Source organism: Podarcis liolepis (genome assembly GCF_965112155.1).
Source record: "Podarcis liolepis genome assembly, chromosome: 4".
In the NCBI taxonomy this organism is placed as follows: domain Eukaryota; kingdom Metazoa; phylum Chordata; class Lepidosauria; order Squamata; family Lacertidae; genus Podarcis; species Podarcis liolepis.
Window position 1 is genome coordinate 43,808,894 of NC_139558.1, and position 12,691 is coordinate 43,821,584.

General features: G+C 41.7%; 1 protein-coding gene across 1 annotated transcript in view; it reads left to right on the top strand.

Annotated features, from left to right (window-relative positions):
* LOC310706339 (uncharacterized protein CXorf58) overlaps positions 1–12,363 on the top strand; it is a gene marked incomplete at its 5' end in the record, with an annotated part of 12,805 nt that extends 442 nt beyond the window's left edge. Inside the window, 7 exon segments of the mRNA XM_083502037.1 lie at positions 1,788–1,887; positions 4,245–4,339; positions 5,931–6,042; positions 8,032–8,163; positions 8,667–8,896; positions 10,639–10,780; positions 12,124–12,363. Of these exon segments, the coding sequence (XP_083358163.1) occupies positions 1,788–1,887; positions 4,245–4,339; positions 5,931–6,042; positions 8,032–8,163; positions 8,667–8,896; positions 10,639–10,780; positions 12,124–12,285 (973 nt within the window). The 3' untranslated portion in view covers positions 12,286–12,363.
* Positions 12,364–12,691: the final 328 nt, after the last annotated feature.

Genomic DNA, 12,691 nt, shown 5'->3' on the forward strand with positions numbered 1-12,691 from the left:
TACCATCCGCATGTGAGGCAGGCGCTCAGTAAATGTAGCTTTCCCCGCGTGCTGAATTTCCTCCTCACCCAACTGTTAAGGAAACGCGAAAGAAAACGATTTACACACATGTAAAAAGCCGCTCTGAAAATGCTTTTTAAAAAATACATAGAGTTTTCCATACGCCTCACCATTGCCATCTCGTATCATGTTGTATATTGCACTCGAAAGACGCTTAAAACGCTTTATTTGCAGCTGTATAGCTAGCTGAATCCCTAGTCTAAGCATACCACGGATTTAAGTCCCAAACGGCCGGCTTCTGACGTGTTTGCAGGGGGAGCGTAACATAACACGTTGAAAAGTTTGTGCAAGTTGGAAAAACCTAATCAGTCTTTAAGTACGAATATGGATCTGTGTGGACTCTGGCCCCCAAACTACAAGGGTGGAACAAATAGAACAACTTGTTTTGTGAGCAGTTTTCTGACGAATATATGTTCTTTTATGGCTCACAAACATTGGCCTGGAGAGCACAGTTTAATCTATGTTGAAGGGTGTCACCTTTTTGATGGTCAGAAACCAATATTGGAAACTGAGATGTGACAGCAAGGAGCTAAATGGCACCTTAAACCTAGGTTATGGGCGCAACAACGGAATGTTTAGGTGTGCTTTTTATAACAAGAATACAAAGCTGTAAATGAATGAATTGCAGCTAAATTATGTTCATTTTTCACTTGGTTTAGTCCTTCCCCTGCCCAACCCCCTAATATTATCCAGCCTTCAGAGAGTAGTTGGAAGGCAGAAAAAGGTCTTCCTTTCCTTCCACTCTGCAGGCTTAATCTGAAATCTTAGGCACAGTACTGCACCCAGAGCTAAAACTGCTTGCACTAATGAAATTCCCTGTTGCAAAATGCGTCTAGAACAGGGGTCTGCAACCTTTAAGACAAAAAGAGCCACTTGGACCTGTTTCTGAAGAAAAAAACACCTGGGAGCCGCAAAACCATTGCGACATTTAAAACAAATATATCTCCGGAGCCGCAATCTGACAGTGGGCGGGAAGGTGACGTCGGGACGGTGCGTGACTAACGCACGCACCGCCCCCATGCAACGTCACAGCCAGTACAGCGGCCGCCACAGTGGGGAGTGTCAGGGCACACAATGCACCTCCTCCCCTCGCTAATATCCGCCCCGGAGCCGCGGCAAAGGTGTAAAAGAGCCACATGCGGCTCCGGAGCCGCGGGTTGCAGACCCCTGGTCTAGAACAATGGGAGTTTCAAACATTGTCAGAAACTTTGTGTCTGTGACTGAAATTTGGACATGCTTCAAGGTTCAGACTATGGGAAACTGTAAAATTAAAAATTACAATTTGGAAGATAATTCGACCTTTTTATTTTAGTTTTTTATTTTTATTGGATTATGATTTGATGTGTTAATTAGATGTCTTTTATTGGAAAATTAATAAAAATGATATAACAAAAAAAAGAAGAAGAAACTTTGTGTCTGTAATAGCTGCAAAACGGAATGCAACAGGGAAGCTCTTTCCAGCATGTGGGTGCAGGCTGGCACAGAGCTTGTATGAGGCCTGGAGGGTAAAGGTCTTGTTAGGGTAAAGTTATAAACTCAAACAGCATAAGTTTGGCAGGCCCCTGGCGGACCCACCCTGACTGCCATAGCTCTCTGAGGTCCAGGACAAGTGTACCCAGCTGTGCACTCTTCCTCCCTGTATGGGCCTGTGGGGATGTAATTTATTTCTGGCAATAATTTTAAGTTCCAATCACCATAGTCTGGTAACTTTCAATTTATTCCACCAGGTCTCATCCTGACACAGCAGCAAAAACTATTCAGAAGGCATGGTGGAGTCACACAAGCCTACGGTTGTATAGACTCATGAAACATACAATTCGGGCAGCGGTATGCTCTTGCACGTGGTTTGGGCTGACTAGATGTAGTCCTGTAGTTTAATGTGTCATTATAACTCTATTATTAAAGTGGTTTCCCTTTGTATGGATGCATTGAGGAATAGAAACGAGCTCTGGCTTGCAAGGGGTATCCCTCAAGGTATCATGAATATCTTTGTTTTGTTTGTAACAGTATACCTACAAATATTCCAAAGCCAGCAGGGACCCAGTGATAATGCTTTCATGCTCTCTGTCACTGTTGGCAGTAGAAATCTGCTAACACAAACGGGCTGGGCTGTGTGGTGTAAGAGGAAAGCCAACCAGAAAATTGCTGCATCCTAAATTACTGAGGAGCAAGAATTGATTTTTGGCCATTTCCCCATCAGGAATAATTATTGCTCCTGAAAGTAAAACAGTACAGATTCAGAAGCTCAGAGATGGGCTACAACTGGTTTAAGATTTTAAAGGTCTAACCAGCACAGTGAATTGAGGCCAGAAATAATTTGGTAACCAATGCAGAAGACTACTATATTAGATAATATAATTGGAGTCAAAATCATAGTAGATGCATTTGTTTGAAGTTTGCCAACCATCTTCAAAGCAACTAGATCTAGAGTGCATTACATTATCCTGTATGTGGTTGAAGCATGAGGCCAACCCCAGTTACTCTAGATCGTGCACAAGTTGGTGCACAAACTGAAGTTGGTAAAAAGCACTCCTGGCCATTGTTACCACCTGGCTATCCAGGGACCAGGCTGTGACCAGAAGTACCCCCCCCCCACAAGCAATCTTCATTACTCTTTATTACTCCCAGTCTTCCATGCCCTTCAAGCCAAATAAGCAAAATAATGACCCAACTGTTATTTTTTTCTAATTTGTCTGAAGATATGTTGGTTTGCTGCAGACCCTGTAATAGCCAATGCCTCAACATTCTAGTTGAAGTTAGACGTTGACAGGCACATGTTGTTTTTCAGACTGAAAAGGTGACTATATAAATGGGCCTTCAACAGAAAATTGCAGTGTGCCATTTTCCTATTCAGGGTTCTAGTTAGCCATGCATTCTTCCTGCATACTCCATTCTATTACCTTATCCTCCAAGTTTCCATTCCCATCCATATAGAGACTCAACATTCTGTGGTCATTGAGTTTATTTCTTATTTTGTTTTGGGGAGTAGTTGCTGTTTACAAGATGGGTTGTCCTTATAATTTTTCTTAAAAATAATTTCTACTTCTGTACATTGATGTTTGTTTAAAAACAGTTATACCAGGCAAGGTAAACGTAAAGGTACCCCTGCCCGTACGGGCCAGTCTTGACAGACTCTAGGGTTGTGCGCCCATCTCACTCAAGAGGCCGGGGGCCAGCGCTGTCCGAAGACACTTCCGGGTCACGTGGCCAGCATGACAAAGCTACATCTGGCGAGCCAGCGCAGCACACGGAAACGCCGTTTACCTTCCCGCCAGTAAGCGGTCCCTATTTATCTACTTGCACCCGGGGGTGCTTTCGAACTGCTAGGTTGGAAGGCGCTGGGACCGAGCAACGGGAGCGCACCCCGCCGCGGGGATTCAAATCGCCAACCTTTCGATCGGCAAGCCCTAGGCGCTGAGGCTTTTACCCACAGCGCCAGTTACAACAATATAAAATTACAAAATTAAAGTCAATTAAAACACTTCAGAGTTGGAGTCCTGCCCTTCCATGGCATGCTGATACTTCCCTCTTCCTTTACTCATGACCTGGGCTGTGACTGTAATATATTCTACCTTTACTGTAAAATTGTTGCATTTCCGTGCACTCTTGTTTCCGTTACAGTGTTTCGTTGCGCCTGAAGCAGTTTAGTCATGTTGGCCACATGACCCGGAAAGCTCTGTGGACAAACGCCGGCTCCCTCAGCCTGAAAGCGAGATGAGCGCCACAACCCCATAGTCGCCTTTGACTGGACTTAACCGTCCAGGGGTCCTTTACTTTTTTTTACCTTCATATGTACATTTTATTGTTATCTGCTCTAGAATTGTTATTCACAGTGAAGAGCAAGGTAGAGATTTCTTTCTTTCTTTTTCTTGATTTTCCACACAACAAAAAATTTACATTCCAACCTATTTATACAAATCCTTAAATTCCTAACAAAGAGCTATTTTGTTTAAGTCTTTTTCTTAATTTACAAATTCTCCATATGACTTCCAACCTCCTCCCTGAGGGTTCCTCCTTTTTTCTTTTTAATTATCACTGCTTCAGTATGCCTTATTTCTTTAGTTTTGTCATTGATTGATTGATTGATTGATTGATTGATTGATTGCAAGATAGAGTTATTTTAAATGCTGCTTTAAAACAAAGCTTGTTGAAAACTCTCTGAGCAAAACATATATTTATTTCAGGAGTACTGCATTACTCATGATATTTTGAAAAGAGTGTGTCCTTTGGAGGCTGAACTTCTTAAAGACCCTACTCTTACGTGCAGAGTTCGATTCAGGTAAAAGTACTACATTTCCATGCCTTGGTTTAATATATTTTGTTTAGTTTAACGGTCTCTTTCTTCACCTTTTAAATGTCACTATATAGGGGTGATTCCAATGGAGTAAGTTTCTTCCAAAGAAGAGTAATTGAGAATGAATTGTTCCTATTGATAAATGAACAAATATATTATTCTACTTTGTGTGGGAGTAGCTTCACAAGAACAGTAGTATACAAGAATCATAAGCATCTCATAGTGATACTTTACTATGAAAAAACACCAATATAGACTCCATCTGAGCAGGCTTATTTTTACTGATGACAGTAACTAAGGCTGCAGTCCTACATACCGTATTTTTCGCCCTATAGGACGCACTTTTCGCCCTCCAAAAATGAAGGGGAAATGTGTGTGCGTCCTATGGGGTGAATGCAGGCTTTTGCTGACCCCTCTTGCTCTCCAGGCTTCAGGAAGCTCTGCGCAACCCTCGGGAGACCGGGGGCTGCGCAAAGCTGCCTGCATTCCGAAGCCTGGGGCGCACTGAAGAGCGCGCCCGGGCTTCGCACAGCTCTCCGCAAGCCTGGGGAGACCGGCGCGACTTCCCGCCGGGGCTCCCTAGGCTTGCGGATAGCAGGCTGTTCTCGGGGCTGGGGTCGGGGGAAGCTCGGGCTTCCCCTGCACCAGCCCCGCGCCTGGGGGGGGAATAAAATTGTTTTTCTTTATTCCCCCCCCCAAAAAAAACTAGGTGCGTCCTATGGGGCAAAAAATATGGTATATCTTTCTGCTTGGTATGCTGATTTTCAACATGCAGGAGGTGTAGAAAAATAGGCATTTAGACAGCTTATAGTTTGAAATGATATAGACTTTACCAAGTGATTTTACTGAACATATACATTTGATCTTATTTCCTTATAACTATGTCCTGGATTGTTGCCTTAAACACACTTGAGTCCCATCCATAGAGTTCCATTGACTTGATAGCATTGGCAGAGCTGCTGTTAATAGAGGACAGCAAGAGATCTATTTTCACTTCTTCCTCCCAAGATGTGCCAAGACACACTGGTCAGCTATATGTTTAGCACTGTACATTCAATTCTAGTCCAGTGAGGCAAAATGTGTTCACTATTCCCAGCAGATAGAGATCCAGAAAGGAAAACATTTTACACACATAGGATAGAATTCAACATTGTGCTAATTTGATCATTCTTTCAATGCAACCATTTCTTCCTTCATGCACTATTCTGGGGGTTCTCCTGACCCAGAGCAGATTTGGGGGAAGAGGAGGGGGAAGCTCCATTGCAATATTGGGAATCCTTGCCCTGGCATCCACTAGTGAACCAGGTTAGTTAAATCTACCCCATAGACCTGAATTTGCATACAGATTGGAGCTAATCCCATACCTTTCAAGGGAACATACTCTTAACATGTGTTTGGGATTAAGGATATAATTTGTTGGATTGCCTTTGTTAAATAAAACCACAGATGGATTTTTAAAACATTGCCAATCATATTATTTAAATTAAAGTGAAAACAGTCACTTCCATTGCCAAACATTAAATAAGCTGTTTAATAACAATAGGTAATTAAGTTCTGGTGTTTCCCATCCTTTTAGATTAGCTGGATCTGATTTCCCCCCTTTCGTTGTGTTCAAGATATTTTGCAAGTCAAGAGACCAAAACACCCATTACATCACTGGGAAAAGCGTAATAACAGCAACAAGTGAGGTAACCGATTGGATTTTTTTTTAATGTTCTGTATCATCTGTTACTTAAGCTTGATACTATAATAAGTTGTTCTTTATATTTAAAACACTACTGTTCTTAATTATGATAACTTTACACCAGCTGTGAGGAATCAGAATTGTAGAATTGGAAGGGAACATGAGGGTCAACAATTCCAACCCCCTGCAATACAGAAATCTCAGCCCATGGGCCTAAGTAGGCTAAGCAGATCATAGAATCATAGAGTTGGAAGAGACCACAAGGGCCATCGAGTCCAACCCCCTGCCAAGCAGGAAACACCATCAGAGCACTCCTGACATATGGTTGTCAAGCCTCTGCTTAAAGACCTCCAAAGTAGGAGACTCCACCACACTCCTTGGCAGCAAATTCCACTGTCGAACAGCTCTTACTGTCAGGAAGTTCTTCCTAACGTTTAGGTGGAATCTTCTTTCTTGTAGTTTGGATCCATTGCTCCGTGTCCGCTTGTCTGGAGCAGCAGAAAACAACCTTTCTCCCTCCTAATAAAATTAGATATCCTAATTTAGCCAGTGAGGAAGTCAAAGTACTGGGAACCTTGGGAGGAAGTGATCATGTTCTCTTGGGTTTCATTATATAGAAGCAAGGAAAAGCTGAGTATAGTTGGATACCCACTCTGAACTTGAAGGCTGATTTCAGAAATCTTAAGGAACTACTGGGTGAAATGCCATAGTCAGAAATACTTAAAGAGAAGGGAGTCCAAGATGGATGGGAGTTTCTTAAAGGTGAAATATTGAAGGCACAAATGCAGACAGTTCCAACAAGAGCAAAAACAAGGGTCCGGAAACCAAGCCTGATGAGGAACAGTTGAGGGAATTGGGTATGATTAGCCTGGAAAATTAGAGACTGAGAGGAGACAAGATAGCTGTCTTCAAATATCTAATGAGTTGTCAAATGGAAGATGGAGCAAGTTTGTTTTCTTCTGCTCTGGAGGGTAGGACTCGAACCAATGGCTTCAAATGAAAAGAAAGGAGATTCCGATTAAACATCAAGAAGACTCTCTGACAGTAAGACCTGTGTGACAGTAGAACGGTCTCCCTCAGGAGGTGGTGGACTCTCCTTCCTTGGATGTTTTTAAGCCAAGGTTAGATGGCTAGCTAACATGTGCTTTACTTGAGATTCCAGCAGTGCAGGAGGTTGGTCTAGAATGACCCTTGGGATCCCTTCACCTCTACAATTCTAGGATTCTTTAGATTTTTTTGAGTTCTTAGTGTTACTGGTTCTAAGACATCACAGTTAGTGTACAGATTGCCCTCCCCATCAATACCTGCTTCTTCACATTGTGTTTGAATTTACTACAGTGGTACCTCGGGTTACATACGCTTCAGGTTACATACGCTTCAGGTTACAGACTCCGCTAACCCAGAAATAGTGCTTCAGGTTAAGAACTTTGCTTCAGGATGAGAACATAAATCGGGCTCCGGCGGCGCGGCAGTAGCAGGAAGCCCCATTAGCTAAAGTGGTGCTTCCGGTTAAGAACAGTTTCAGGTTAAGTACGGACCTCCAGAACGAATTAAATACTTAACACGAGGTACCACTATATTTGAAATTGTACCCTGCACTTCACATAGTAAGTGGTGTACAATAAAATATTAAGAATATTATAAACTTACTATATGATGCACACACTTTGTACAGAGATCATATTCATGCTGTTCTTCCCTCTCAAAAACTGATGTGGGTGCATGTGACACTTAGCTCATGATGGAAAGCAGGATGCAGCTACATTTCCTTCATGAGACTAGGATTATTTTCCACTAAGCTTTTGAACCGTGCCTTAGAAAATGCATCATCAAGCTCCTATAAAATTTTCAGATACAAAATTGATGCACTTTTGATTATAATGGTATAATCAGGCTGAGCTTTGTGTTGAATGCATGAGGATTTCAGAATGGTGATTTAGGGTAGAGTTACAGTGACACTGAGGCTCTTTCTATATTTTCTGATGATTGATAGGCAGCTGTTGATGCTTGCAAATTAATGGGATACCGGACGTATTATAATCAGATACTGCAGGATGAACTTCAGCATAAGAAATATGGAATAACAGAGGAGTTAGATGTGGCTACAATAAGGGACCACGTACAAGTAAGCAATGATTATGTTCTCCACCCCTTATGCCATAATTAATCTATCTGATAATGAAAAAGACCGAACACGTGGGAAGGGTTGGAGGAGGGAATGAATGAGCCCAAGACCTGCTTTCAGTCTCACTTGGGAAGAGGTTTGGAGGAAGATCTGAACAGCCCCAAAGTCAACTTAAATACAACACTAGTAAGAGCAAGGCAACATCATATTACCACATACACTGTGATTAATATTTGTGTGTTTGTAAAATTCAGTTCAATCCAGGCAACAGATCCTATAGAAAATATTATGTTAGCAGTAATAATATACAATGCAACCCTACATATTTTAGAAGTAAGTTCCACTGCATTCAGAGGGACTTACTTCACAGAACTGGAGCCTTAGGATTCATTTTCTTGGCTGATAAAATGGAAGAATTGCAGTAAAGGGGGTAGTTTACAAAAGATAACCAGAGAATCCTAGTACAACTTTCTCATACATATTGTTCTTTCATGACTGTCTAGTATAGCAATCTCATGGATGAGGTTCCAGCATACTATGGTGGCAGACATAACTGCTGGAGAAGGTTGTCTTTACATGATTTTCCCAGATCAATGATTGTGTATGACATCATGGACTATGCACAGTCTGGGAAGCTATCTTCCAGACTTAGGATGGAATTGCCATTTCTGCTGCTGAGGCCACAGAATGAAGAAACGTGTCGTGCTCAAATCATGGCTATTTGTCAAATCAGGTAAATCAGAGCTTTCCAAACTCCTCATGTTGGTGACATGCATTTTAGACATGCATCATTTCACGTCATAGTAATTCAGTTTTACTAGTAAAATGCAGATTAAACTAACCCCTTTACAGCCCTGGGAGGAGTGCAGAGAGCATTCACATGGCACATCTACACACTGCAGCCAACATGCTAATGTGTTGCGACACACAGTTTGAAAAACTCTAGGTATATCATATCAGCTGCCATGTTTGATAATTTGGACCTTGCTTCTTCCCTTGTGTTTGTATGTGTGTGTGTGTAAATAGAAAATAAAATGGTGTGAAATTGCAGTTTCCATTCTGCCTTGGCCACCCAATGTGTGCTGCTTTTTAATATCAATAAAACACAGATGTAGCACCTGCACTCTCATATCCTGAGACAGATGAGGGAAGGCTGGCAGCCAGACTTCTTCTATTCACAAAGCCACTAAAGCAGCAGGCCTTGTGAGATACATTGTGTACCGTAGGCCTGATCCTGCATTCTGGGAAACCAATTTCAGCATGATCCTGTCCCAGAATTTATGCCCAGCAGACAGAACAGGATCACTCTTAAATCCCACTCTCCCATCAGAGTCCCAGGATACACTGGCACAGTAAACTCAACAGTTTACCACATTTCACAGACCGTCATAGAATTATTTCGAAGCACCAGTTTCGGCAAACGCTTAATGAGCATTCTGCATACTTAATGAGAGAAATCATTAAACAAGATGGCCTAAATTTTGCACACATCCACACACACAATATTCCCCAGCCACTCTGGGCGGCTCCCAACAGAATATTATTAATAAATATTATTAATAATACAGTCATACCTCGGGTTAAATATGCTTCAGGTTGAGCGTTTTCAGGTTGCATTCTGCGGCGACCCGGAAGTAACTGAACAGGTTATTCCGGGTTTTGCTGGTTACGCAGATGCTCAAAATGATGTCACATGCATGCGCAGAAGCGGCAAATCGCGATCCGCGCATGCGCAGACATGGGTTGCATTCTGCTCAGGATGCAAACGGGGCTCCGGAATGGATCCCATTCGTATCCAGAGGTACCACTGCAAAGACAATGTCCATGACTGATATGGAATGGAATGTTTATTTGAAGGCAGGTGTTCCCCCTTCTGGATATAGATAAGCATTGCTCTGGCCTCAGCTGCCCACTTACAGCTCTTAGTTAATACATTATTTTATTTTATTATATATTATGATCTAAACAATTACATATCATGTTTAGTTTTATAGCAGCTATGTATTTAAGGGGCTTTCCATGTAATGCTAAATGGCTCAGCTCCCATTAGTTTATTTTTTAACATGGTTTCAATGTAAAATATATTTGTGATAGTTTCAGTATTTTGATAATATGATACAGAAGTGTATTTTCATGTTGCTTTGGTTTTGTTGATTTAAATGTTTCATAGTGTCGGTGATAAATATATTTGTTTAATACTGACAACAAATGTGCAAGCATTACAGTGCAGTTATGACTACTCATTCATACTGGTGAAACCTAATGCTGCACCCATTAAAACATTTTTAAAGTTGTAGTCCTATGCACACTTAATTGGGACTAAATCTAGATTAACTTGGGGACGGTTTGTTGAATAGGCATGCCTAGGATTACACTGTAAAGGAGGAATTTCCTTATTCTATAGTGAATGCTGATAACATTTTAATTCTGTACAATTGTGTGGGGAAATTGTTTAAAACATTGTTTTCCCTCCAGAACTCCTCCACAAATTCCCACAACTGCAGTCTTCTCAAAACTGAGTAGAAAATCAGCACCTAGAACTGGGCGTCGCTCTTACCAAGCTCAGAAGAAGATTGCAAAAATGAGGAAGGCTTATAGCCTTGAGAAACAAAGAGAGGTGAGCAGGTTAAAAGAAAAAGAAATTTTCTGATCAAATGCTGATAAATCTCACAGCTAAGATTCTACTAGTCAGTCTTAAAGAGCTTTTATTGTCCCCCCCTTGGGATGAACTTAATAAGACAGTTCTAAGATTATGACCAGGGTAACTCTACTTGTTCTACATAAATGCCATCAGAAAGGTGAGGACAACAGCATAACACTATGTCTAACTAATTGTTCTTGATCACCTATGCTGAGGAACGTTTGTGTAACTCATAAATAAAGAGCCCAAAAATGTTTGTATTTTACTGATCGTATCATTTTTATTTTGTTTTAATTTTATTAAAAGGCATTTAGACATATTAGAAATCCATCTCCATAATTTTAAAACAGCACATTTGTAGCTTTGGCATGCAAAAAATGCAGGAATTAACGTGTTAGTAAGCAACCTCACTTGCTAGATCTCAAGGGGTTGGCTGCAGTCCTTAATTGTTATAGACCTTCTAAAGAAACACTTGGTGTTTGAGATCTACTTCTAACTAAGTGGCAATGCAAAAGGACCCCTGGACGGTTAAGTCCAGTCAAAGGCAACTATGGGGTTGCGGCGCTCATCTCGCTTTCAGGCCGAGGGAGCTGGCGTTTGTCTGCAGACCGCTTTCTGGGTCATGTGGCCAGCAGGACTAAACTGCTTCTGGTGCAACAGAACACTGCGACGGAAACTAGAGTGCATGGAAATGTTGTTTACTTTCCTACTGCAGCGATACCTATTGATCTCCTTGCACTGGCATGCATTCAAACTGCTAGGTTGGCAGGAGCTGGGACAGAGCAATGGGAGCTCAACCCGTTGCGGGGATTCAAACCGCTGACCTTCTGATCAGCAAGCCCAAGAGGCTCAGTGGTTTAGAAAATAAGCTCTGCTTAGTAAGTTACATTCTGCAACAAAACCTGCAATAGGGCCCTCTTGAAGGACACCATCCTGGTTGCTGCAACATAGCCTAGGAAGGAAGATTAGTGCAGACACTGCTCAAGTGTCCAATCCAAGACTGTCTTATGTTTGATGAGTGTTATTATGGGCGGGTTCAACTAAATGAACAAAAACTGCTAGTGCAACAGGGTCCCCCCCCTTTGTGTGCCCCTATGACTTCCCCCAAATTGGCTCTGTGAACAGTGCACAGGGAAGGAGGAGATGGTTCCATTTGGAAAGCAAAAATCCTTGCACTGATGGAATGATCACCCTCATCCCACACTACATTCTACCTTATAGTGCAACATATACAATGGATTCTGTTTAGGAGTATGAGGCTAAACAACTAAGCTATGATTTCTTCTTAGAATAATCTATACTTTGTTATTTTGGAGCAGATGCTGAGAACTTCATCGTTGTTAAGTGGCCATTCAGATTCCACAGTCACTGAAGAGTCAAGCCATGAAAGTCATTTGTCAGATGAAGACTGGGAGCACGAGGCAGTGAAGCTATACAACTGGGCCAGATCCCTACGAGTGGAAGATATTGGGGGAGACTAACCCATGATAAAACTTATGTCCCCTTCCATTTCTTCTATTTGAATCACTGAATTGTATAAAACAAATAATTTGTCCTGATGTGTGTAATTTTCTCCTATCATGCTGCAGACATGAAGAACATGAATAGCATGTGAATAATTACTGTCTGGCTTTAGGAAATTCATGGTGCAACAATTTATTGTGCTAAAGCAACAATGGTGGTCTCATTAGCAGATAAGAGGGAAGGAAACATGACCTATAGGGAGAGAAGCAGTTATTTATCCTTAGAACCCACATGGACAACTTTGAAAAGAGAGTAATAGTTTCCCTTTCTGAATTACAGCTAAGGGGGCACCAAGAGAGAAAGTTGGTGTATGATCTCCATTTTAAGTCATATTCAGGGTAGATCCATTTTGCAAGATAAGTA